Source organism: Hesperophylax consimilis, chromosome 10 (assembly GCF_061612785.1).
Source record: "Hesperophylax consimilis isolate HC1 chromosome 10, BYU_Hcon_1.0, whole genome shotgun sequence".
NCBI classification, from domain to species: Eukaryota; Metazoa; Arthropoda; class Insecta; order Trichoptera; family Limnephilidae; genus Hesperophylax; species Hesperophylax consimilis.
Window position 1 is genome coordinate 9,383,835 of NC_142845.1, and position 25,758 is coordinate 9,409,592.

A 25,758-nucleotide genomic window follows, 5' to 3' on the forward strand; every position below is an offset into this window, starting at 1 on the left:
CATTTAAGATCTTCAGGTATAATTGCCTCCGATAAAATCATATTAATTAATAGAGTTAAAATAGGTCCTAAGATATTAAAGTGTTTTTTAATGTCAGACATTCTAATTTTATCTATCCCCGGCGATTGACTATTTTTTAAACTTCTGACTACTTTTTCAATATCACAAAGTTTTGCTTGTGTTAAGAGCATGCTGTGTGGAAGTCTATGTGTTTGAATATGAAAAGCTTTTTTGTCACATCTATGTAATAGTTGCTTAACATTGTCAGAAAAAAAGTTTGCAAAATTGTTAGATGTTTGCTCAGTCGTTTGTTCTTTTTTTAAAAAATAGTTTGATATTACTTGGTCGCAATTACTTTTGCTCTTCCTCCCTAACAATCTGTTTATTTCGTCCCACGTTTTTTTAGAGTCGGCAAAGTAATTTATAAATTTTGAGTTGAAGAATTTTAATTTGCATGTACTGATTAATTTTGTAACTTTGTTTCGATTACATTTGTACTCTCTTTCATAAAATTTATTTGTAGGATTATTTTTCCATCTTTTGTAAAGTGTATCTTTTAATTTGATTTTTGATAATAAATCTTCATTTATCCATTCATTTATGGCATTAGGTCTGATTTGAGGTTTATAAGACTTTACTACAGTACTTTTTTCATAGATTTCATTAAATTTATTTTTAATTTTATTATACAGAGTAACGCAATCCACTTCTTTCAAAAGAATATTCCAACTATATTTTTTTATTTCTTTATCAACACGTTTTTGAGACAGAATTGTGATTTTTTCATTTTGTTCAATATTTTTGACGTCATGGTATTGTAAATTTAGTCCCGTCATAAAATGATCAGCAATTCTCGAATCAATTACACACGCGGACAAGTTACATTTATTAGATCTAACATATATGTGGTCAATACAGGATTTGGTTATTTGACCAGCAACGATTGCTTCTCTAGTCGTATCATTAATACATTTTGTTAAGTAATTACTGGTAAGTATATTTTCATAAGCTATTATATTTGAATCACTTTGATTTAGTATGTTAAGATTAATATCCCCAAAAAATATTATATTATCATTAAAGTTTACATTATTGCAAAAAAAACAAGAAATTTCATTTAAGAATCCCTTTTTATTGAGGTTAGGTGGTCTATAAATTGCTAAAATATAAAAATTACATTTATTAGGTAATGTCAATATTCCAAATACATTTTCAAAGTGAATGGTTTCAACTATTTTTTGTTTAAAATTTAAATGTTCCCTTATATACAGCAATATTCCACCTCCTTGTTTATGTTTTTTGCAATAATAATACGATTTATATCCTGGAATATCATATAATTTAATAAGTTCCTCGTTAATTGCAGTTTCGCAAAGCATAATTACATCTATGTCTTTCAAACAGTTTTTCAAATAGGCATGAAGAATATCCCAATACTTGTTTAGTGATCTTATATTTATTTGGACACAGGTTAGGTTAGTATTGCTTTTATTAATATTTTGTGCGTGAATCCAACATTCTAAATTGCTTACTCGGGTAAATTCTACATCAGTATCATTTTCAATATAGTTGAAAGCCATTTAAAAATATAATATAATATTATACTCGTAACATTCAGTATAATGGTTGGAAGTTGAAATATAGCATCTATTAATAATGTACAAAATAATAATGATGTACAAAATATACTTGAATATTGTAGGCTTGTAAAAAATCAATTGAAAAATAGATTTTAATTTTGTGCATCTTATAAAGAAAAATATCGAACTGTTTGTAATAATAGTATTATCCTCGTATATTTTAATATTATGGTTGTTGGGTTTAGTATTATTTGATACTATTTCCCGAGAAGCTATGTACAACCTAGTATTGAGTAATACAAAACAAACTTGAATAATATCGGCGTGTAAGTAGAATATATAAAAAGAGAAATGTTTCAATAATAATACGAGAGAATACTGCTGTAGAGTTATGTGCAAAATACTACTATAGAGTACAAAATAAACTTCAAGAATATGGATTTGTAAAACGTAGTTAGAAATGTCAATTTTATGACATCCTGATGAAGAAAACATTAAAACATTACGATTTTTAATAATCGATTTTTTGGTGTGCAATTTCAAGCATTTTTTTATAAAACTTACAATTAATCTTGTCATTTGCTCGGTGATTTGATGGAAATGTCAGTTTATTTTTTAGGTTATGTTGTTCACAGTTCAGACATTTGGGTGCTTGGCTTATATTAATACAAGTCGTATGTGTGTGAGGGCCTCCACAATAGCTGCAGCTAGCTGCGTCCTTTTCTTTCCCAAGGCATCTACTTGATGTGTGTCCAAAGCGTAAGCAATGGAAACATTGTACCAGCGGGTTTGCATCTTCGGCGTAAATTCTTTGATATCCGATATTTATTTTTTCTTTTTGTATTATAGTTCTTCGGATGTCCTTGTCTACCTCTACAATGAAGTTCATCGTGTCGTTGTATTTATTTTTAACAACCTTTTTCACATTTATTAATGATTTGATATCTGTAGTGTGTGTAAAAACTTTAAGATATTCGTTTTGTTCAAATAGGTCATCAGTAAAATCTTCAGTGTTGTAGTCATTGAAGATGCCTTTGAATATAAGTGTAGGTTTTTTTTTCATAAGTTCTTTTGCTTCTACATCCTGTAATTCTTTGGAAATTTCTTTTTGCAGCATCAGTGCGTCCTCTTTTTTAAAGCATTTTATGATTAATCTGTTTTGAGAAATTTTTTTAATGCTGTCAATATTAATCCTTAATTTTCCGTTTTTAATTTTTTCTTGGATTCGTTTTTGGAGTTTTTCATTTGTTTCTTTATTATTTTGATTAGGGGTAATCATTAGGGAAAATTCGTTTTTTCGATTTAAGTATCGTTTTTTATCTACTGATTGGTCATACGACTCAAGTTTGACATTGTTTTCAGTCATTTCAATGGCGACGTGACCCATCAGTGCCAATATTGTATTCACTTTTAATGTAATTAAGTATTGTTGATCCTTGGTAAATTTTTTTGTTGGATCTTGTACTGCCTCCAACAGGTCTTGAATTGCCGTCTTGCATGATTCCATAAATTGGTGGTTATTTGTGTGCGTCATGTTTACCCCAATTTACACTGTGTTGTTTATTTCGTTGAGTTGTGTGTTATTGTCACAATCACTGGTTGAGCTCTAATAGACTCCAATAGAACACAGTTAAATTTACAAAATGCACCGTGATAAAGCACTTGAATGACAGTATGTTTAGCCACCTTTTTAAGGAAAACTTTTTTAATCAGTAAGTTCACTCACTTGAATATAAATCTTCAGATTATTCACTGTTTTTAAGCGGTTTTAGTGAGAGCAAAAATATCGCGTCTACTCGCTGTTACGTACTTGGTTGAACTTGTTGAAGCATGTATCGTTATATGAACCGTTATATGAACCGTTGAAGCATGTATCGTTCCATTTTTATTAATGGCATAGTTTCTAATGTCAAAAAATGACAGCTCTAAAAGTAACATCTACCGAAATAGCGGGCTATTCAAAATAACACCTTTTATTGGAAAACTCTGTCTAATTCAAATGGAATAAATAATTTCAGTCGAGTGCAAAAAAGACAGAACGCGTGCCAAACAGTCTAGTACTAAGGTACTAAAGGTATGTATAACGGCATCCTTGGCCGAAGGGTAAGGCTCTTGATTAGCAAACTGGATGTCACGGATTCAAATCCCGGCTAATGTCGACTGGTTCCATGTTTAGGAGCAGTGAGGACTCGGTTGTGTGGTTTCATATAGAAAAAATAAAGAATTGTGGTGTTTATTCTATTCAAATTTGTAATGTAGGCACTTTAAGTGCTCTTCCTTATTAATAAAAATTAAATGTGACTTTGTTTTAATTAGAGTCTGAGGTATAAGATGAACGATGCAAACAATCAGTTTCATTATACCGTCGCCGTCAGGAAAGTGGTGGGACCCCTCCAAAATTCTTCTTTACTCTACGCTTTTTTAAAAAAACTTTTCCATTTTTTTATTAATAACCGGAATGGTTTCACCTTATGGCGAGCATCTTCAGACTGGTAAAATTAAAAAAATAAATTATTAATAATATTTAAATGCACGATTTAAACATTTTTAGTATCACAGTTTAGGTATGAATCGCACAAAATCATGATGATTAAATGAACTTTACTTTTATATTTTCTCTTTATTTTTTTATATTTCAACATTAACGATAACAACGATTAACAACGATAAAATTCTGTCATCCCTTTCCTCACCCATCCCGCTACAACGCCAAAACCTGTCTCCCACTCTTTCCGTCCTGTATATTTATAAACACATTTAATTACTTATATAATACATTATACGGGTTTATTACATTTGTTCTACTTCTATTTTAATACTTTTTTATTCTTGTTACTTAGTTCTGCTTTTTATATTTTAGTCTACATTCACTAAATACTTAGTTGTTTATTACTAATTCAACCATCGGTGAACACTTATAATTGGGCTGTTTATTTTCTATCCTCCTTTACAAATTAAATTAATATTAAGACTGTTTATGTTCCTTGAAATAAATAAATAATATTGCACATTTATTATTTATTTTTATTGCTAGCCGAGCGGCTTTATTACATTGAAATATCCCTCAGTAGGATCCTTTCATGGATACGGGTATTAAAGTTTGATATATGTGCAATACGGGGAAGAAATACCTAAAAATAAACAGACTGACAAGTAAAGTAGAAGAAGTATGCAATGAATAATAAATTAGAGAAAAAATAATTAAGCTTTTTAGCTATCGGCAAAATACTAACAACATCCACAATTTATGTTAAGTACCGACTAAGATTTTATTAGTAGGTATGTAGGTACTTACCACCCATCTTGTCTATTATGAAACGGGTTCGTAACAGTATCGAACCTGAGAAAATAGTCTCTTCATTCATTTCTTTTCAATAATTTAATGAGACAAATTTTGTTTGATTCGCAGGTTCCATTAGCAACATAGATGGCGCTGAGTACCACTGCAATAAGACCCAGGTGAAGAAAGTCATCTCCGGCGTGGTGGGGGCTGCCTCCAGCGTCACGAGTATCCAAGTCGCGAACCTTCTCAGGCTGTTCAAAATACCCCAGGTAAGGAATTTCACTAACAGAAATTAAAATAAATTTTCTTCAAAATTCATAAAAAAATAATATTTATATTTATTTATGTAGTAATATGTTTAATAAAGTAGCTCACCTATAAACACAGTAAGCTAATAAGCAATATTTATGCTGACGCAATATGTATGGGAATGATAGGTGTGCATTTGCAAATACTTGGAGGGTAAAATATCTTAATATATCCTCTAAATATCTTTTCTACTTAATGTATTTAAACGGTTTAATTGTTGCAAGATGTCAATAAAGTGATATTATGCTCATTTGGAGATCTGCAGAGCTCATTGTAAAATAATACCTCAGGCAGGGAGGATCGATGATTAACATATTCTCAACCAAGGAAGAAAATATTGAAATTTTGTGTACAGGGTGTCCGAGGTTAAAGTGCGCTAACTCTCGACAGTCCGATATCCTTTGCTTGATCCTTTCCCAAATGTTTTCAGCAAGCAAGTAAGATGTCAGTCGGGTATTTAGTGAAGCATCTTTTATTCACATTTTAACCGCACAAGAGTCCCAACTGCTCCCAACCGTCCGGAGCAAGTGAGACCCCCGATTATATATTGAATGAGATGATTAATTTTACTTTTCAAAATCTGTATCGTTTTCAATCGAAATTTTTCATCACAGTTCAATGTGAACAGCCAATCAAAGGAGTGCTTTAAATGCAAATATCAAATAATTTAAAATATTGTATATCTATATGAGACGTGTGGGATTGCACTAACCTCCCCACATCCTGGAATAAAATATTATTATTATTATTATTATTATTAAAATGATAAAATTATTATACGGTAGTAATTTTTTAATTTTTTTTTTTTAAATGAAAGACAAACATTTCCGGGTTAGAAATAACCTGACAATATTTAAAAATATCCTACTACTACCATAGTAAGCTGAAAATGTTGCTTGTGTTGTGATGGAGGACTTAGTCAGCCGTGGAATTGAACACAATACGCCTGGGTGGGACCCAGATGCGATGTCAACTCGGCCACCGACCGGTCAATACTAAAAACACATAACGGTATAGTATGTGTTTTTAGTATTGGCCAAAGGGTTGAGTTTTGTATCGATAAATGTACGCTCCGAAGAAGGCAACTTTTTTTTACGATGAGTCCGGGTACCCCTGCTAAATTACCAAACGTAGCAAACCACTTGGGGTGACTCTTTGATAAAGGTATTGGTTATCCGATAAATGGTTCCTGGTACGGCAGTGTCCAAACTCGCATCCCAAATTTCAATAATATAAACCAAACTTGTTGAAAAAATTTTTGGGGCAAACTCTTACATTTTGTTTGCTGTAAAATCTTCATATAAATCTAAGAAGGACTATCTTTCATAATAGTTACCTATCTACCTACTTATAGACCTTCATCTTTTCCACAGACATAGGAATAAATAGACGAGAAGATAAAGGCGAGGGGTAAAATCAACTGTTGAAGAACGAAGGGAGTGAAGATGACTGTGATTCGTCAATAAATCAATCTGACAGTAAATAGGCATCTCGCATTATAATATCACCATTTACTTCTTAAAAGTAAAATCTGCTTTGAATGAATAGACATTTTTACATGGGAGCGCAAATTACTCGCCACGTTATGAACAAATTTGCGAAGTCCAAATTCGGCAAAGTAAGGCAGCTTCTATATTCAGAGTCGTAGTTAGTTTCAGAGTATTTAGTTAAGACACTTTTATAAATGTTCATAATTTACTTCCCAGCAACCAACCAGCTTTGTGTTTCGCGTCCAGACGTTTCTCGATGTGATAGTAACAACTGATTCATATTATACGATGTGAATATGCTTAAAATAAAATAAAATAATGCTTATATATGGAATGTAATACGAAAATTGGGTTTATTCTCTTTTTTCGCATCTATTTTTACCAGTTTTCATAGTACAAGTAAACATTTTGCCGTGTTATTTCGTAAAATGAACCGATGATGCCTCGACCATAGTTCGCACAAGAATGATGACGTCACGTTTTCAAATATCACTTGAGGCCGTACGCGAGCCCAGCCGGCTCAATGGAACCGGTATGGGGAGTGGGGATAATACGCTTTTAATCACTTAGGGCAGGTCTACCTAATATTCATATGTCTATGATCTTTTCCTATTTTTACACTTAAAACACATTCACCGCTTGGAGGCACAACAATCATACTAGCTTTGAGGATACACGGTGGAGTTTTATATGAAGAACATTTGGTACTTATTAATCATGAGTTGTAGACCAATGAAATAATTGCATATGATAAATTGAAAAATGCTGACATAAAGGAGTGGTGCAAAAAAGCGAGCGAAAAAATGAAAAAGGTGTCACATTTTTCAGAGAAGTAAAATGAAGTCGACGATGAAAATGAAAACTGAGACATTTGGTGCCGTATTTCACATCATAAAAATATTTACATTGATGTTAGACAAAATATTTAAAAGTAATTGAAAATATTACGATGACAAATAGCAAAGGTTGTTCAGTAAGGCATTATAAGTAGCGTGTAATGTTCATTTCTTTTGAACAAAATTATTTATTTTCAACAGATTTTCTTTCATAAAATCATGTTACTTCCGCCTTAACATCATCTGGCTTATTTGTAAATTATGTACATTATTATTTTGTCTTTCAATTTATTGTTAAACCTTAACAGATTGTCTTTCTTGAGTGACGTTGGAAAATTAACAATATTTAATTATTAAGGAGCTTTCAAAATCGTAATTATATTATGACCATTATTTAAAATATAAACTTCCGTTGGAAATAGCGGTCTGTCAGAATCTGCCCAAGAAAATTAAATTAAGCCAAACTTGAAATGCCTTGTCAACACTCGCATTTATTTCAAAGTTGAGGATTTTCCTTATTTAATAATGAAGAATTTTATATGAAAATATTATCTCTAAGGATGGGTTGTTTCACAGAACTTGAACAATCCATAAAATTTCATTGTTCATTTTCGGGTTTTATGAAAGTCTTATTCAAGTTCTGTTATTATGTCGATATAATATAGTTGCTTGATATGATTGAAATAATTACAGAACTTGAAAAAATCTTTCACAGAACTTTAAATTTGAAATTTTAAAAATTGTTGAAATTCTGATAAGAGAACAAATAATCGTTGATTTTTTTATTGAAAACATGAACAATTATTTTGTATTGTTAATCATACAATTATTAAAAAAACGATTTTGAGAACCATAATAAACAACAAGTCTAAACGCTTCGGCTCGACTCTATCGGAATGGATAGACCAGAGACGAAATTTATTTTATTTTAAGCCCAGGAGGCTTTTACATATATACATAAAGATAGTACCTACAACTTAACATGCGAAAGAAGTATACATATAGGTATAAGTGAATTAAAAAGAAAAGCAATAAAATTTAAATTACGTGCAGTGAAAAATAATAACAATAAAGTTACGAAAAAATCATACCTACATTGTATAAAATTACAGCAACAAAAATTTAAAGTATCGTGATAAGAGAATTACAATATTATTGTTTTGGTATTGGTTTCGCATAGTACGAAACCGGGAATTAGCTAGTTGCAGGAGTTCGGGACTGTCCGATTGGGATTTTAATATTTTATGCAAGTTAATTTGTAATGATGAAAAAAAAATATTTATAACAAAATAATACAACAGATTATGATGGTTTATATTACTGCTATGAATCATACATTTAATTACTAAGATAAAGGTAGAGATATGTTTAGTAAATGTAGTTTGATAAATTTAACTTCTTTAGTGAGAACTTGTTTCATGGTTAATTGATTTGTTTACTTCTTGTTTATATTATATCAGTGATATATTGCATACATCTATGTGCGAATACATATTTCCCAAGTTTTGAATTCTGTGTAGTGGTATATTGAACTGCGCCCTGGTCGTAGTTTTACCACAATAAAATGGTAGTACTGATCTTGTGTTTCTGGCTGGCATATTCAAATTTATGAGCGAAATTGACAATTATGTGATTATAAAATTTTTATTATCAATAATTATTAGCCTAAAATATCCCAACAAATTGATAAAATCTCCTGAGATAAAATAAATGCCACCGATGGGAAATGAACCTTATAAAAAAAACTAAAAAATCGGTAATTAGCGTCATTTTTATAGAAAGTTTCCTCATTTCGTAAAATAATGAACTTTTCTGCAGTTTTGCATGCAAAAGAAATACCTAAGATAACTTTTATTTATAAACTTCTTACTTTTATCTGCTTCCAACCCTGGGATCTCAATAACTTTTCAGAACCACCACTAGCTTTTTCTAAGGAAAAACTTTTACGTTTCACCTAGCTTTAATTAACGTTGGGCGACGGGTTTGGTTGTACTTTCCAATAAGTTTTTTATCATAAGTAAAAGAGGAAAATTTAATTCAAAATTATTTCAAATTCTGTCCAGCAAATAAATGTTGAAATAAAAATGTATTTAATATGTCAAATAAAAAAGTATTTAATATGTCAAATAAAAAAAGGGAGGAGGCATAGTCGGATAATAAGAATAAAATTAAATGGCAACCGTTACAAAGGGTTGTTTTGACACGTAAAATAGATGAAAAGGAAAGGAGTGTAAGAAGAATAAATCGGATGAAAGAATATTTCGGTAGCGCCTAAAGGAGACACGACACAATGTGAAACAAATTTAATACTTTAGTAGGGCCATGTCAAAAGAATTTATAAAAATATTTGGAGATGATTATGTACGTATATTTTATTTTGATTTTGAATACTTCTTTTATACATTCAAAAACCTTATTATATATATATATATATATATATATATTTTACAATATGCTTATTATTCGTTAGTTTTGCAATGTAATTATGTTGATGCGTCACAGATATTTCGCCTTCTGAAGGCATCAAATAAAACTTGATAAAAATAAATAAAAACAGTGTGCATGTGATTTATGCGGGAAACGAATTTTGACAACAGCGATGTGGGGCAAACATCACGTACGTTATTATATACGCCTTTATATATGGCGTAAATTTAATTATTTTATAAAAAATCACTCTTTGCAACTTACGTTTTAAAATATTATTAAGAATTATTTTTTTGCCCCAGTACATACGCAATATGAATATTAAGAAAAAGTTTTTTGTCCATATAAAAACTCGATTCTTGCAAGAAAGGCACATAAATACCCTATTGTATGGAATCAATGATACAATTTTGTATTGAGTTTTTATGCACACAAAACTGTTTATTCATTTTCATATTGCGTTTTACGATATATTAATATAAAACCAAATTTTATTTTTTATTTTTTTATGTGACACCTCACAAGATTGTCCCTGCCTGTGCAGTGTACAGACAGGGGAACTATGTCACCACCTGGTTGGGCGGCGTTGTGAGGCGGAATAAGGTAGGGGCTGTGGGAAGGGATTTGTTAATGCGGGCCTTGAAGAGGCTCGGATTATAGGAGGGAGGAAAAACAGATGCCGGTAGCTCGTTCCACATACGAGCCGACTTACGCAAAAACGAGTCGTAAAAACGGCCCGTTCTCATGAAGCCAACGTCAACCGTGAACGGGTGTTCAGTTCGTGTCCGTCGAGTTTCGCGCACGTAATAATTCGTAATAAGATTAAAAAAAGTTTACTTCAATAAAATAATGAAATGAACGCCTAGATTATAACGATCGTTACGCTTAACCTTAAGCTATCTGACAATAAACATTTCTCAATACCCTTATCGAGAAATGTTTAAGAATTTCTTTAAAATGTCAGCATGAACCGGACCTAAGAGTTTTTTTAAGTATACTGGAAATGTAAAACCACTTTTGACGACCTACCATGAATTGATGTGACCCACCTGATTATTATTGAACAATCTTTTTCTAAACGTCACTCAACCATGGACGTAAATTCAAACTGGTGCAGGGCTTCTGAGTGCATAGCTTCCCGTAACACAATAGCAGGTTATTCTGGTTACGCTGTAGAAGAATGCACAATCCGAGGGGGTGGGATTATATAATGGAGAACAACGACGCATCTCGGAGGAATTCCTTTATTGTTCTGTGAAGGCATTGTGCGCATGGAAATGGAATATCTCCCTTTATGGGCGCGAAGGGAATTCATGGCGGGACGATGCGATGATGCGCCTTCAATGTTGGAAAACATTGGAGCGTAGTTAAGGCCACGTAGGAACAAGGGTAGATACGTAAATATTATTACAATCACGAAAACTTATTGTTTTATGATTTTTGTTTGGGAACCATATTAAAACAGAACATTGAAGAAATGTGAAAAAAGAAGAAAAAAACGGATAACCCAATCAATTATTTTATCATGTACTGTTTTGTCACTGTTCTGTTTTATCTGGTTACGGTTTTCAATAGGGGCGAAATAAACTCGAATATCGAAAAATGAATATTGAAAAAGTAATTCTATTCGTATCCTCTCCTATCGAGGCGTATCATGATTTTAAACTGATTATGATCTTTTTTTAGTAACCGGACCAAACAAAACAGTGACAAAACAAAACAATTATTATAGGAGTCATGAAAAATTAAGTCAAAACTAGGTTAACGTTAGATTAGATTAAGTTACGTTTTGAAGTAAGTTTTTTCACTTTTCATTAACGTATACAAAACTGTTTAGTCATGGAATCATTTGTCCTGCGGCTCGAAAATGCACTCGTGTAAAATAAAAAAATTAAGAAAACGCTTCAAAGCTGCAAATTGTTATGAAGATCTTGGCAAAATAATTAAAATTATTTTAAAATTTTAAAGGAACAAACAACTCAGTTAAAAAAGTACAGATGTTTACTAGAAAATAAAAACTTTAAAGAATGTTGATAAAATAACCGAAACCATGCAAGGCAAGGTTTGTAGAAAATGTATTTAACAAGGTTAGCTCATTTGGGGGATAGAGCTTTTGATTGGCTAGAAAATAGTGACGTAGATAAAAGACCATTTTCAATTGAGAAATTTGAATTTACTGCAATAAGAGTCATGTCAAGCGGCTATGAATGCATTTGCAAACAATTTATTTATAATATGTTGGTAATTACACGAAATATTAATTATTAAAACTGGTGTTAAAGGGAAACTGGAGCCAAAAGGAAAAATCCCAGGAATATTTGCAGTGTTACTTAAACATTGGTGGTTTAGAAACGAGGTTATTAGCGCCTTTTAGACGTGGCATTTTAAATCACCATGGCAACGAGTTCTGGAAAACGAATGTTTGAATGTTGTGAAATAAAGTGGTTTGAATGTAACCCCCTGATATCAAACACATTAAATCAATACGTTATTACGAGCCTAGATTAGTAGACAGAATGACTTATTTGAGTTTTTTTTTACTCTTGTCACGTTGATATATCAACTATTGATAATTTTGTATATGATTAAGGTCTCGCTATTAAACTGGAATTTGAATATTGTGAGCTTTTGAAATGTCTAATTATGTAAACGTAAATGACAACCTAGTAGTACCTACAGTACCTATGCGGTTACCTTGTGGTCATTCGTGCTCCGTCTTTGAACTTTAGGTGGGTACTACTAAAGCACGATGCACGACGGGAGCTTTGTGGCTAGTAGTCCAGTCAGCCTGTGTCGTAGAACACCATTTAGACCAACTAAATAGTATAAAGCTAATTTTTTCCCCATCGACTACTACCATTTAGACAAGTGTTTAGAAAAAAGTCCCCGCCCCTACCCCCCTTGCTTCCCCCCCTGTGCCCCCCCAAACATGAAAAGTGTAAGGGTTTCGTAAATCGCGTCTATCTCAATTATTAAACAACATATCGGATTGAATTTTTTTTTATTCTCTTTGCTGTAACATTTTCTACAAAAAAAGTTCAGTTAACTTTCGTCGTAACTTTTACCGTTTGTTTGTAATTTGTATGATAAGGTAAAAATTTGTATATTTTTTGGCACATAATTTTATATTTTGTCACAGAACTTTTCAGGCCGACATTTTATGAAAAAATATTTCCTACAAAAGTTGTAGCCCCTGTTATTACCTTTAAAATGATATAAAATAGTACTTACTTTGTTGGAGATCCAGCGAGATTATCATGGCGGGTTCGGTCGAGGTGGGGCCGGCCGGCGCGGCGTTGCAATGCAGATATGTGTACTTTATGACTAGAAAACGCCAAATATCAACCGTGAAAGTCGGGATGTGACATCAGAGTGTACTGGCCTTTTTTTTTTTTTTTTTTTTTTTTTTTTATTAATATCAATAGCAAAATTTGTACATTATGTAGGTTTAAAGTATAATATAAGTATATTTTTTGTATTTTTTTCACAGTCCTCCTCACTAGGGTTTCCTGTTCTGAGGCGGCCTGTAGTTTTTCTTAAATTTTTGTATTTAGTTTTGAATTGTCTTTACATTGTCTTCATAATGTTTGTAAGTTGATTATTACTTTGATCTCTAAGCCATGTTTTGACTTTTGTTTTAAATATACTCATTTCGTTTATTTTTTTGGTTTCATTTGGTAGAGCATTGAACAATTTTATAGCATGGAATTTATTATTTCTCTGTCCAAAGGATGTGTTCAAACTGGGAGTAATCAGGATATTTTCGCTTTTTGCCCTGGTTGTGTATTTATGTTGGGCAGTGGAGTATTCGGATATGTTTTTTTTCAGTTTAAATAAAATATTTTTTGAATATAGTTTCTGTACATTGTAAACATTGAAGTTTTTGAATATTTCTTCTGTCGGAGTTCTAAGCGGAACTTTCAGTATAGTCTTTAATACTCCTTTTTGTGCTATATTGAGCCGCTCTGTGTGAGTGCTCAAGGCAGACCCCCATCCAGTTATTCCGTACTCTATTTGTGATTGACACAAAGCATAGTATACTTTTTTAATATCGTTTATATTGAGGATATTGCGAATGTTTCTAAAGAAGTATATGTACCTGGTTAGTTTTTTGAGGAGGGGGTTTGAGGGTTTTTGGGGGGAGCCTTGAGGAGGGGGTTTCGGGTTGTTGCATGCAGAGTGACTGATGTCAAGGCCATAAATAGGTCAGTTACGGAGCAAATTAGCTGGCCAGCCGTGTATTGTCACTTTTGACCAACCACTTTTCCTGAAAGCAGTAGACATTGTTGCAAGTTCTTCTACAGAAAGTGAAATATCTGGAGTAATCGTCAGACTAGGCGGATTCCATCTTCTAATGAGTTTCCTTGGTTGCTTAGGAAAGTTTATGGAAGGTAGTGGAATCGAAGAAATGTGGACCTCTGTTTATGGAAAATCAACGATTCCTCACCTTATGTCAGGACATGCTTACGCAAGGTCTTATAGAGCTCACATGCCCAGGCAGCTTTGATGTTACTGCTATTCGAGGAATGTTCATCTCTTAAAGAAATGATTACAAACGACTTTAATGATATTCATATCCAAACAATTAACAAACAAACAACTGTTGAAGACGCCATGAGAGAGTGTAAAACAAATGAAATAATGACAAGACTAGAAGAAGTGTATGGAGATTTGGTTAAAACTAGTAGAACTTCAGACTGTGGCTACAAGAGTTTAAATTGGTGAATTTGGCTCTAGACTTTATTCTGGCAGAGAGAATCGGCGATTGGAATTTGCACATTAATACAGTCAAGAAAATGATACCGTATTTCCATGCTGCTGGACATTTGCTCTACGCCAAATCCGCACACATATACTTACAACAAATGTTGAGTCTACAATCGAAGATGTCAAATGAAGACTTCGAAAGGTTCGTCAATAAAGGTTTTTTTACAGTTCGGCGTACAGATGGATTTTTTACCGGTATCTGGACGGACATGACCATAGAGCAGACATTAATGCGATCATCAAAATCCATAGGTGGCCTTACTCATGGACGAGGATTAAGCGAGAGGACGCTAACCAAGTTCATTGCTTGCGCTCCTGCATCCCTACAAATTTGTGAGGCTTTCGAGAAGTTCTCTGGCTGCTTGACTCAGTTTAACGAACAGCACACTGAACTTAGATGCAGTAGAAGAGAAAGGGACTTGCAAGATATTAATAAATTTCTCGGGTGGCTGCGTATCCATAATCCTTTCCGACAGAGCAACGATTTAATTTCTTTATCCTCTGGTCTAGTAGTGACAAGTTCGGGTGTAAACTGCAATTGAAGCGTATGATGTAGGAATGAAATGCTTGAAAGACATCGAAGGAAATAATTTTGCAGATGTTAAATTGAAAAGAAAAAATAAAGTTAAAACTATAGGCTCCGTAGTAAGTGGTATAAATGTGAGATCTGAAGAAGTGCCAATTAATCCTGATCAGCTGTTTAATAGGGTTATATGTATGTCTCAAGGAACAAATAATCTCAAACAATACTTCAACTATGAACTTAGCCCATACCCTTTGTCTTTATTTGAAAACAATAAAATGATAAGAAAGGGAACTAAATCAAGTCTTATGAAAATATTTGAAAAGTGGACAGTTAGCAACGAAGTTTTTAAAAATTTGCCCCCAAAAATATATGTAGTAGATGGAGGGTATCTTTTGCACAGTGTTATTTGGCCTGACAAAGTAACATATAGCAGCATCATAGAGAAGTATGTTGATACTGTAATGAAACGGTATGGGAAAGATTGTCATGTTGTGTTCGATGGGTATCCTGACTATCCCACCACAAAAGGGGTCGAACATATGCGGAGAAGTAAAAAAACATCTCTAGAAATGAAATTCAACGTTAATATGGAATGCTCTGTGAAGCAAAATGAATTTTTGGCAAATAAAAAAACAAAAGCCAGCTTATTAAACAGCTCTCTCAGAAGCTTAATGAAGCAAACATTCCAACCATTGTGGCGGAGGAAGATGCAGATACTAAAGTGGTCGGAAGAGCAATAGATGTCTCCCAGATTCAAAGTGGGAGGCCTGTAGTTGTTGTCGGACAGGATACTGATCTTTTCGTTCTATTGTTAGGGCTACCACAGTGTCAAAATGTGCAACTATTCTTTCACAAACCCTCTGGCACACCATCAACGTATGACATCAGCAAGATTCGTGAAGAGATTGGTGATATGAAGGATGTGGTATTATTTTTGCATGCTATCACAGGATGTGATACCACATCTTATTTATTCGGCAAAGGCAAAATTAACGCGTACAAATTGCTAAGTTCATCAAATGATCTCCGCACAAAAGTTTTACAGTTTTATGAAAAACAGGCAGACCTAAATATTCTCAAAGAGGTAGGAGAGGCTTTTGTCTTGAAACTATATGGATGCACAAGGTCTGCAAGTCTGAATGACAGTAGATATTCAATGTACCTTAAAGCTGTTGCAAAAATGTCATTAAAATCCAAATTTAAAATGGCGTCCCTCCCTCCAACATCTGATGCTGCTGAACAACACGCCTATCGAACATACTATCAGATTCAAAAATGGATTGGAGATAAGGAAATCAGCGCTACGAACTGGGGATAGATTTTAACAGACAACATGCTGTACCCAGTGCACTCAAAAAAACCACCGGCACCTGAAGACGTTATAAACTTAGTTTCCTGCAACTGCAAAAAGGCTTGCAAAAATAATTGTAGCTGCTTTAAAGCATCACTTGATTGCACAGAAATGTGCGGGAGCTGTGGTGGATCATGCAGCAATGTAACTTTGGTTGAAGTCGAGGAAAATGAAGAACCTCTCATGGAAGTTTAGGATATGATCAAATTAAGATACCGCAATTATTTTGTTCTAAAATAACATCTTTAAAAAATATTACATGCATTTTCAAACCAAAAACTATTTAAAATACCTATTTTCGCTGTATACAAGGACTTATTATTATTTGAAACAAATTTAAAAAGTGGGGAATTTAGGTTTCACCGAGACTCGATTAGTTTTATTTATGGAAAATGCAATAGTGTACCTTGAAGATAAAAAACACTATCACTATACAACAATATCTGCATTGCAACGCCGCGCCGGCCGGCCCCACCTCGACCGAACCCGCCATGATAATCTCGCTGGATCTCCAACAAAGTAAGTACTATTTTATATCATTTTAAAGGTAATAATAGGAACTACAACTTTTGTAGGAAATATTTTTTCATAAAATGTCGGCCTGAAAAGTTCTGTGACAAAATGTAAAATTATGTGCCAAAAAATATACAAATTTTTACCTTATCATACGAATTTCAAACAAACGGTAAAAGTTACGACGAAAGTTAACTGAACTTTTTTTGTAGAAAACGTTACAGCAAAGAGAATAAAAAAAATTGCAATCCGATATGTTGTTTAGTAATTGAGATAGACGCGATTTACGAAACCCTTACACTTTTCATGTTTGGGGGGGCACAGGGGGGGAGGCAAGAGGGGTAGGGGCGGGGACTTTTTGCTAAACACTTGTCTAGATGATAGTAGTCGATGGGGAAAAAATTAGCTTTATACTATTTAGTTACATATAAAAACACAGGCTGACTGGACTATAGGACCGACTGCACGTAACACCACTATGATTAATTTGGACCCCATGAAATGCTTCTCAAGAAAGCGTAACTCACTGTGCATGAAATCGTTTGAACGTGGTAGATTTTTGGTCCGTGTTATATAAATATTATCTCATTAGGCTCCATAGTAAGCATTACCAAAGAAGAAGATGATTTGTAATGTAAATCTGTATTAACCCCTTCAGTAATCATTTAAAAATTAAAAATGGAAAAAAAACACCTTTTTTATAGTTTTTTTTATAAATGAATTTTATTTACTCAAAATATATATCCTCATATAAAAGCCATTTCGGGCCCAAAATGGGACTGATTATTAATGTTGTGGTGCATAGTGTGAAAAAATAATTTAAATTTTTCTTTAGTATGAATTCCGAATTCTGGCCGCCCGAGTATACTCGGGCGAGGTCTTTAAGAGGTTAAAAATCTTAGAGGGAGCGCGTTAAAATAAAAATTAAAAAAACACCATAATAGTTAAGCAAAAATATGTAATAAAACACGACTCGTTTAAAATAGAGCCAAAATATCCCGAGAAATGCCTGAGTTGCATTTAAAGTTACACTGTGATTTTTTTCATACACATAACACATTCAATGACATAATAAAACGTGTTTTTAATAATTTTCGAAGAGAAAAAAAGAGAATTTCATATAATTGCCGTTTCGGATAAAAAAATATTTCGATATTTTCTTCAAAAACAACATTTGGTTCAAGTGTTGAATAGAAATATGTTTTAAATCGGTAGAAATTCGGAATGCGGGTGCATAAACAATTGAAAATTTGTAAAAAACATGTTGGAATCGTAAAAACAATCAATATTATTCCAAATTTTATAAAGTCTATCAATTTATTAGTAAAATTAAAAAAGATAGTTAAGATGTTTGTATGGACAGACGATTGTCTTAAATATTTTTTTATGCTTGTCCTTTCTTAAATAATAAGATATTATATAAGTCCATTTTGCTAAAAACTGAATGTCACCCTAGCCGTTTTTATTATCTACTTTCTTTCTTATTGGGAATATTGATTAATAAATAGTTATGGTTCAAATATTGTTACAATATACTGTCAAATTACCCATGTGATATCTCATCTAATACAATTTTTTTTCTTTATTTTGAAATATTTTGTGTAGGAATGTAGTATTACTTTATGTTTGTGATTACTCAATGTTTGCTTCACTCAAATATAAATTGTTAACCTCGATACAGGCTTAGTCCTAGTGTAATGTCTTCAAAGTCCGCCCTTGTGTTTTTTTTCTCGAAATTGAACTAATATAAATTGGATTAATATAAATTCTTCCGTCTCTTTTGTAACTTCACACGGTACATCAACCCTTCAATCTTAACGAATTAATATGTCACGTTGTGTCATTTTTTGTTTCGACAGTGATTAATTCATTGAAGGATCCTTTTAATTAGTTGTGGTTACTTTGGTTCTTTTTAGATGAGGCGTGTTACATTCTGTATGGTTTGAAAATAAGACAATGACCGACTACCCTGATTTTAACTACCTTTTCCTACCTTGTTTGCTCGCCCAAACGTTTCCGGTTGCTGCAGTCGATAATGTGCTAATATAATGAGACAATTAATTCAATTAGGTACATGAAATTCTCTGTAGACAATTCAATTCAAGATGCACAAGATCCTAGGTTAATGATTTGACTATGGACTGTTAGTTTTGTGAGTTATTTCTATGAGTAGGTATTTTTGGGAATAGCTAGAGACAAAACATGTGTTGTTTTCGATTGATCTCCGTCCAAATCCCATCCATCAACGTGACCAGCTCGAGAGCAGCCAAGTTGATGGTCCAATCCCAACACCTCCAGAAATTAATTGAATATCGCTCAGCGACAGATGAAATAATGACATGTTTTGCCTCCTGCCGGAGGGTGATGAAGGTGGGATGTGGGTCCTTGTTGGTAAATGATGATGTTGATGATGATGATGATTGAAGAAGATTCATTTTATACCGTTAGGTATAAGGAGCTGCTCCGGTCCGGTGGCATGATAGCCTGGTGTCAGCAACCATTTGGGTCACGTGGGTAGCGCGAGGTTTAGGTCGCGTCAACCTCCCCCAAATCAATGATGAGTTAAGCTTCGCCAGTATGCCGAAAGTTAGGAGTCCACTCTACTAACCTCAAACATAAACATATACTGAAGTGGTTTGCATCAGCAACGTCAGGAGTTCAGGAGTCCCGTGAACACCCCTCTGGTTTACGCTCGTAAGAATAATGATGAATTCAGCTTCAGTTTGTTCGTGTTCGCCTCTGCAGTCACGTTACTCCAAATAGCTCCTGGCTCCAGTCTATACAGCTTCTCGTTCCAGTAGAGGTAATGACATATATTTATCATATGTACAATACAGAACATACTTCAAGCCTTTCGTTCACACTCAAAATAGTCATTTCAATATTTAATTTGAATGAGGGCGTCCATCCGACATAAAGAATGTTTCCGAGACGGGAGATTTTACCCCACTTCAAAGTCATGGTCATTTGCTCTATCGTTTGTTACCCTCCGTTCGCTTCAAATATCAAAGAATGGTAGAAAATGATATCCTCGACTTCTGGCGCTAAGGATCAGGGATACTGGAATCATCAGGTCGTGAATCTGAAATCATCCGATCTCCGTCAGCTCGAACGGTTTCAGTCGGAGTCAATTTCCAACCTAATTCTGGATGACTTTTCCTCCTATAGTGGGGTAAGTACTTATTGAATTTGACAGGAAGGACGTCAGAAATCGCCAAAACAACTTCATATTCGTCACGATCCCTTCGTTCTGTCAGCGAGAAAATCCTCCCCGTACGCCAGACAAGAATAGCATAGCCCTTACCCGCTTTGTTCCTTCGTCTACCAGCTAATTCAAGTAGGAAAGCCCATTAGCAATCTTCGTTCCCTTCGATTGGAACTCCGTGAAAGCGTCCTCTCACCAGGTGAAAATACTCGAAACAGGGGTCTATCCAGGGTGACTATCTAAGGCTGGTCCTCCAACACCTTCGACAGAAACCGATACTTTTACGGGAATAACTCAACCACACCTGAGCAGGGGAAAAGCCGGCGCTGCTCTACTGAAATAGACCTTATCTCGGTATCCAGGGTTATCGACTTTGCTAACACAAAAGTCCCTATTAGGCAAGCCAATCACAAATTTCGTTCCCTTCGCTTTTGTCGTTTTGATAAGATAGGACAGCCTACGGAAAATTCGTACACTTCGTCCCCGCCAAACTTATGAAAAATGAAAATCTCACTTGACAGAATAGGAATGCCAGACAGATGCATTCTCTCGGCGGCTAGCTTCAATCCACTGCGTTATCCCGATTCAAAAATGAATGAAAATTATATGCTAACAGAGAAACCCCTGTAATAACTACAATAGACCGTATCCTTCACAAAGTTCGTAAAACGAACTTGGAAGTAGGTATTAGTGGTACGTAGGTATACGCACGTGGCTCTAATAGTTGAAATAATGGTGCGCTCGCGGCACACGGCTAAGTGAGAGTGATGTTTGAATAAGTTATATTTAATTAAATATATTCTATGAATTCCGTGAAGAATAAGTTGAATTCCCAAGGAGGATACGATAACTCATTGTCAAATAACAGGCATTGAAGCATATAATTAACCGTTCCATTCGTTACCACTCCGCCTATAGGTATCTGATTGTTTCGACTAATAACCGTTCGCCGAGTTATAAAAACATCGCATAATTACAATGGTTTATATTTTATAAATTTTGACGCTAAATATAACTACTGGAGAATTATTAAATCATTTTAAATTGCGAAAAATTGTCTAACTCATAACCTAAAAAAATGCGCATTGTTCGATAATCTAAAGTTAAACTAACCAAGTCCCAGGCGGCTTTAACACAATAGGTGATTTATAGCCTCTCTTGCTAAAAGGGTCCGAACTCTATTCTTCTGTTGAAGATTTTAACATAATTACCTATAGTATTCAAGTTAAACACTCTTACTTCAAAATACAATTGAATTATTTGGTTTACATTAGGGAAATAAGTGTTAATAATTAGATTATAATAGACTTACCGATACATTTTATGTTAAATACTCTTACTTCAAAATACAATTGAATTATTTGGTTTACATTAGGGAAATAAGTGTTAATAATTAGATTATAATAGACTGACCGATACATCTTAGTGTCAACAATCCAAATAATTATAAGAAACAACCACACACACATGCAGTAAAATACTCATGCTGTTAGAAAAATCACTCCCTCTACACTAAATGACTTTAGCCGTGTTCGCGTCCCAACGATTAATTCTTGTTGACGCGCTTCCTAGTTTTTACTGACTCGACTATCTTAAAACGCTGACCGATCCTGATTATTCCTGACCGTCTCCCAGACCTTGAAATTCTGACCCCCTTGACTCTATTTGATCGTCTCCCAACGCTTTCAAACTGACTATCTTGAACCGCTTTTTTCACCTTCGACCGCCCCTTAGCTCTCCCCAATCTAGACTATCTTCCCCCGCTTTTCCACGATGACTGTCTCGACCGTCTCCCCGCGCTTTCAAATCCAGACCCCCTTCCCAAACCAACCCCGCCTTTCGCCATATGCGATATCTAATTTATGTCTTTTTGAATTCTCAAAATTTCGTGTATTCAAGGACAGAAACGCACTAAAAGACCCCATCAATTATGAGCTCTAGAACCCGTCACATTAATTTAAATCGTTTCAAAACCAATAAATTGTTACTTCTCCAGTAAACTGTCCAATTCTTTTCAAAAGAATGAAACACGACTCCCCTCAGTCCAGTGGCGTGTCGGCCCACCAGCATTTTAGCTCGGCTTACAATTATCAACACGGTCTAGGATGTATTAAATATCTTCTATTTATAAGTTTTATTTTTAAATCTTCTTGCAGGATTTTATTTTAATTAAGCAACTTCCAAACTCGTCCTGTTAAAATGTTATTTTCCTCGCTATTCATAATTATAATTCGTCTAAATCCTTAGAAAAATTACGTAACTATATTTAACGGCGTATTTCCTACTTAGAAAGTCACTTAGTAGCATTGCTCAACCTAGTTGAATTGTTTCTAATTGATCTTGTTAGGGGTTTTTTTCTATCCGCCCCCTATACTGGCAAATCTGCTACTGCACTGGACTAAATCTGAGAATTTTAGCACCACCCCGAAGGTCTCTGACGATACAGTGCATGTTCCTATTTTTTTCTCTAGTACCATAATAAATCTAAACACTTGTTTTAAAATCAGTTGTCCAACATCTGGTAATTCCCTATGTCGTGAGACCAACTGAAAATTTCTTTCCCACCATAATAAATCAATAATAAAAAAAAATTATCCCAGGGCAAGTCCATCACACTAGTGAGGTTGATTTTTATAAGAAAAAACATGATTTGTGCATATTGCAATGCAATAAATAAATAAATCTGGCGATGTGAAGGAGATACAGTTTTAATTTCTAGATCATGACAGTTATCTGAAGATCGTCAATTTCATCATGTTTTATTAAGCTTTGAAATACCCACTAATTATTGGTAAACTTTAAAATCTTGGACGAATCAGGATATATATGCATATGTACTTCTTCTTATGCATAATCTCTCGCCTTTCAAAGATTGTCTTCCACCAATAAATTGTTCAGCTAATAATCCCTAAGGTTCAATATTTCGTCCATTGATTTGGATTTGGTTCGTACAAAATGTTCTTCTCCGGTAACCTAATATATATTGCGCAATACAGGATATTGCGCAATGTATGATATTGCGCACTGCATGATATTGCGCAATGCACACATAGCCAAAATATTATTATCTTGCTAGAATAATAATTGCAGAATAATTCCAAGCAGTACAATACACGATTACAAACGATTTTACCGCGCTGTTGTTGTCATAAAATGCTGCAAGACACATTTTTTCCGCAAAATGAACGTATTTATTTTTCCGTGGTCAAAACATTTTTTCATAGTCTGGCTCGGGTACTAGGTTAACATACACAAATAAATAATCCCAAATAATTATGAAAATTTGCCGGTCGACGGAAAATTAAATTTTTTTTTTTTTCGTAATTATTTTGTTAAAGTTGGAAGTAGATTTTTCAGAAAGTTTTAAAATATCGGATACCAGATTTTAGCTCGGCGATATTTGAAGTGGAATATTTACCAGCTGGTATTTTGTAGTTCAAAATGCTATTTTTACTTTTAATTGCTCTATTTTGTGAGACATAAATCATTGGATAGGTTTTAAAAACTAAATTACATTCGTAATTAGAAATTACATTACTTGCCTTAAATACAGTACAAAAACATTATTTCTCATGTAGGCAATTCAGTTAGATTTAATACATTGACAAATGTGAAACGTAGTTAATAATAAATAATAATAATAATTGGATGACTTGTATAGCGCCGTTTTTGTGCAAAATCACCTCAAGGGCGCTGTTAAAATTTATAATACATTTCTACAGTGATAATGTTATTACTAACTATTATTTATAGTTGCTTATAGTGATTTATTTTTTGGGGTATTATGCCGTAATCCACTACCTCCTTCTTTAGCTAACGTTTCGTATAGAATTCCACTGTCCATCATCAGGGCAGATGTGATTTTGTACAATTTCATATTTTTTATTCTGAAGTTATCGATATATATATAAAACATCTTCTGGTCTTATTTACTGATAATTAGCGTTTAACAAAAAATGAAACAATGTTTTTATTGAACTTTTAAAAAAGTGACAGAATGATAGGTTTTTTCGTTACCATTTAAAAAAAAAAAGAAATATCTTTTAATTTTTTTTTCTACTAGTTGAACATTAAAAAAATCGTAAAATATAAGTGGTATTGTAAATATATATTTACAATTGCTTATAATTATTGGTCAATACATTGTTTTCCCAAATCTAGATATAATTTTAATTTGATGGCCTCCGCGTTCGAGTAAGGCTCCCAGCACAAATCCAAAGGTCGCGCAAGTAAATAAAAAAAATATATTGTGTTGTTTATTTAAACAAAAATATATACATATTTCCAGAATAGTAGATATTTTCTGTACCGACCTGGAGGAAGAATACCATTGAGAATAGAAACGATGGTAGAAATGGTTTTAGCCGTGTTCCCTACTTTCAACCTTACAACATACCCAAATTGGAGATTCTATAGTCTCACTAGCTCCGGGTTGCCGGGAGCAGTTGGGACTCTTGTGCGGTATTTATATATAAGTTCTTACAAACATCAATGCACCAATTTTTCGAACGAGTCTGAAATCTTTTCACATTATTTTTCAAAATGTAAGTAATCTGAAAGCTTTTAGAGGTGGCCATTTTCAGCAAAGGGTCGCTGCAGTTTCCCGCTGAGAGGCAGCAAAATATTTTTATCATCTCTCGTGCAGGATAAATAATAAATAAAATTCCTCCCGTGACACTAACGAGCACATCCCCGGTCCAATCAAATTTTACAATACCTGCAGTCAGCGGGCAACTGCATGCCGACTGCATAGAACACACCGGTTGTAACAGAACATATTATTTATCTGCAGATCAGTATTTATGCTTCACCATAAGCACAAAATATTACATGTTATAGTTTAAAATGCTAAGCACCACTTCAAACCAACAAAGGAGTTTCAACTCGGAGGCTATAGTTGCTTTTATTTTGAATTCAATAAAATCCAAATCCATAATCAATAATTTAATATTATCAAACTATTTGCTAGAATTAGGGTCGTAGATAATTGTCAGTTGACAAGCTTATGCTACTTTTCATCAAACCTTTCTAACCTTTCAGTTCCTTAAATACGCAATGCATTGAACACCGATTTGTAGTCAAATAATTCTATTTCCCTTTTATCCGTGTTCAACATTAAACTATTTGAAAGGGGACTAGCTTTTTTCAAAAATTCGTGAGTTCTTAACATTAATATATATATAGTTTTTATTATTGCTGTTCAGACGCAAAAAATTGTCATTACAAAGATATTTAAATTTAAAGAGTTTTACCGAAATTCACTGTAAAATTTTGGTACCTCGAAGTGGCGAAGTGTAAGAGCTTGCATTGTACATTATTTTATTCACACTTAACCAACTCATAATAATACAAAACTAATATTTGAATACGCCAAGTGTCAAACAATTTAGTATTTTTATTGTTAACTTTGTGGGTATCTACCTATACCGAAGCCGCAGTGAGAAGTGTATTGGCCAGTATAGTACCTACTA

At 33.6% G+C, this 25,758-nt stretch overlaps 1 protein-coding gene across 2 annotated transcripts in view; it reads left to right on the forward strand.

The window, feature by feature from the left end:
• Positions 1 to 25,758, forward strand: part of LOC149420254 (metabotropic glutamate receptor 2-like) — a 710,206-nt gene that overhangs the window by 253,188 nt on the left and 431,260 nt on the right. For both annotated transcript variants that reach the window (XM_089636555.1, XM_089636554.1), the window contains one exon: positions 4,990 to 5,132. In XM_089636555.1, coding sequence (XP_089492681.1) covers positions 4,990 to 5,132 — 143 coding nt within the window. The remainder of the gene's footprint in view (positions 1 to 4,989; positions 5,133 to 25,758) is intronic.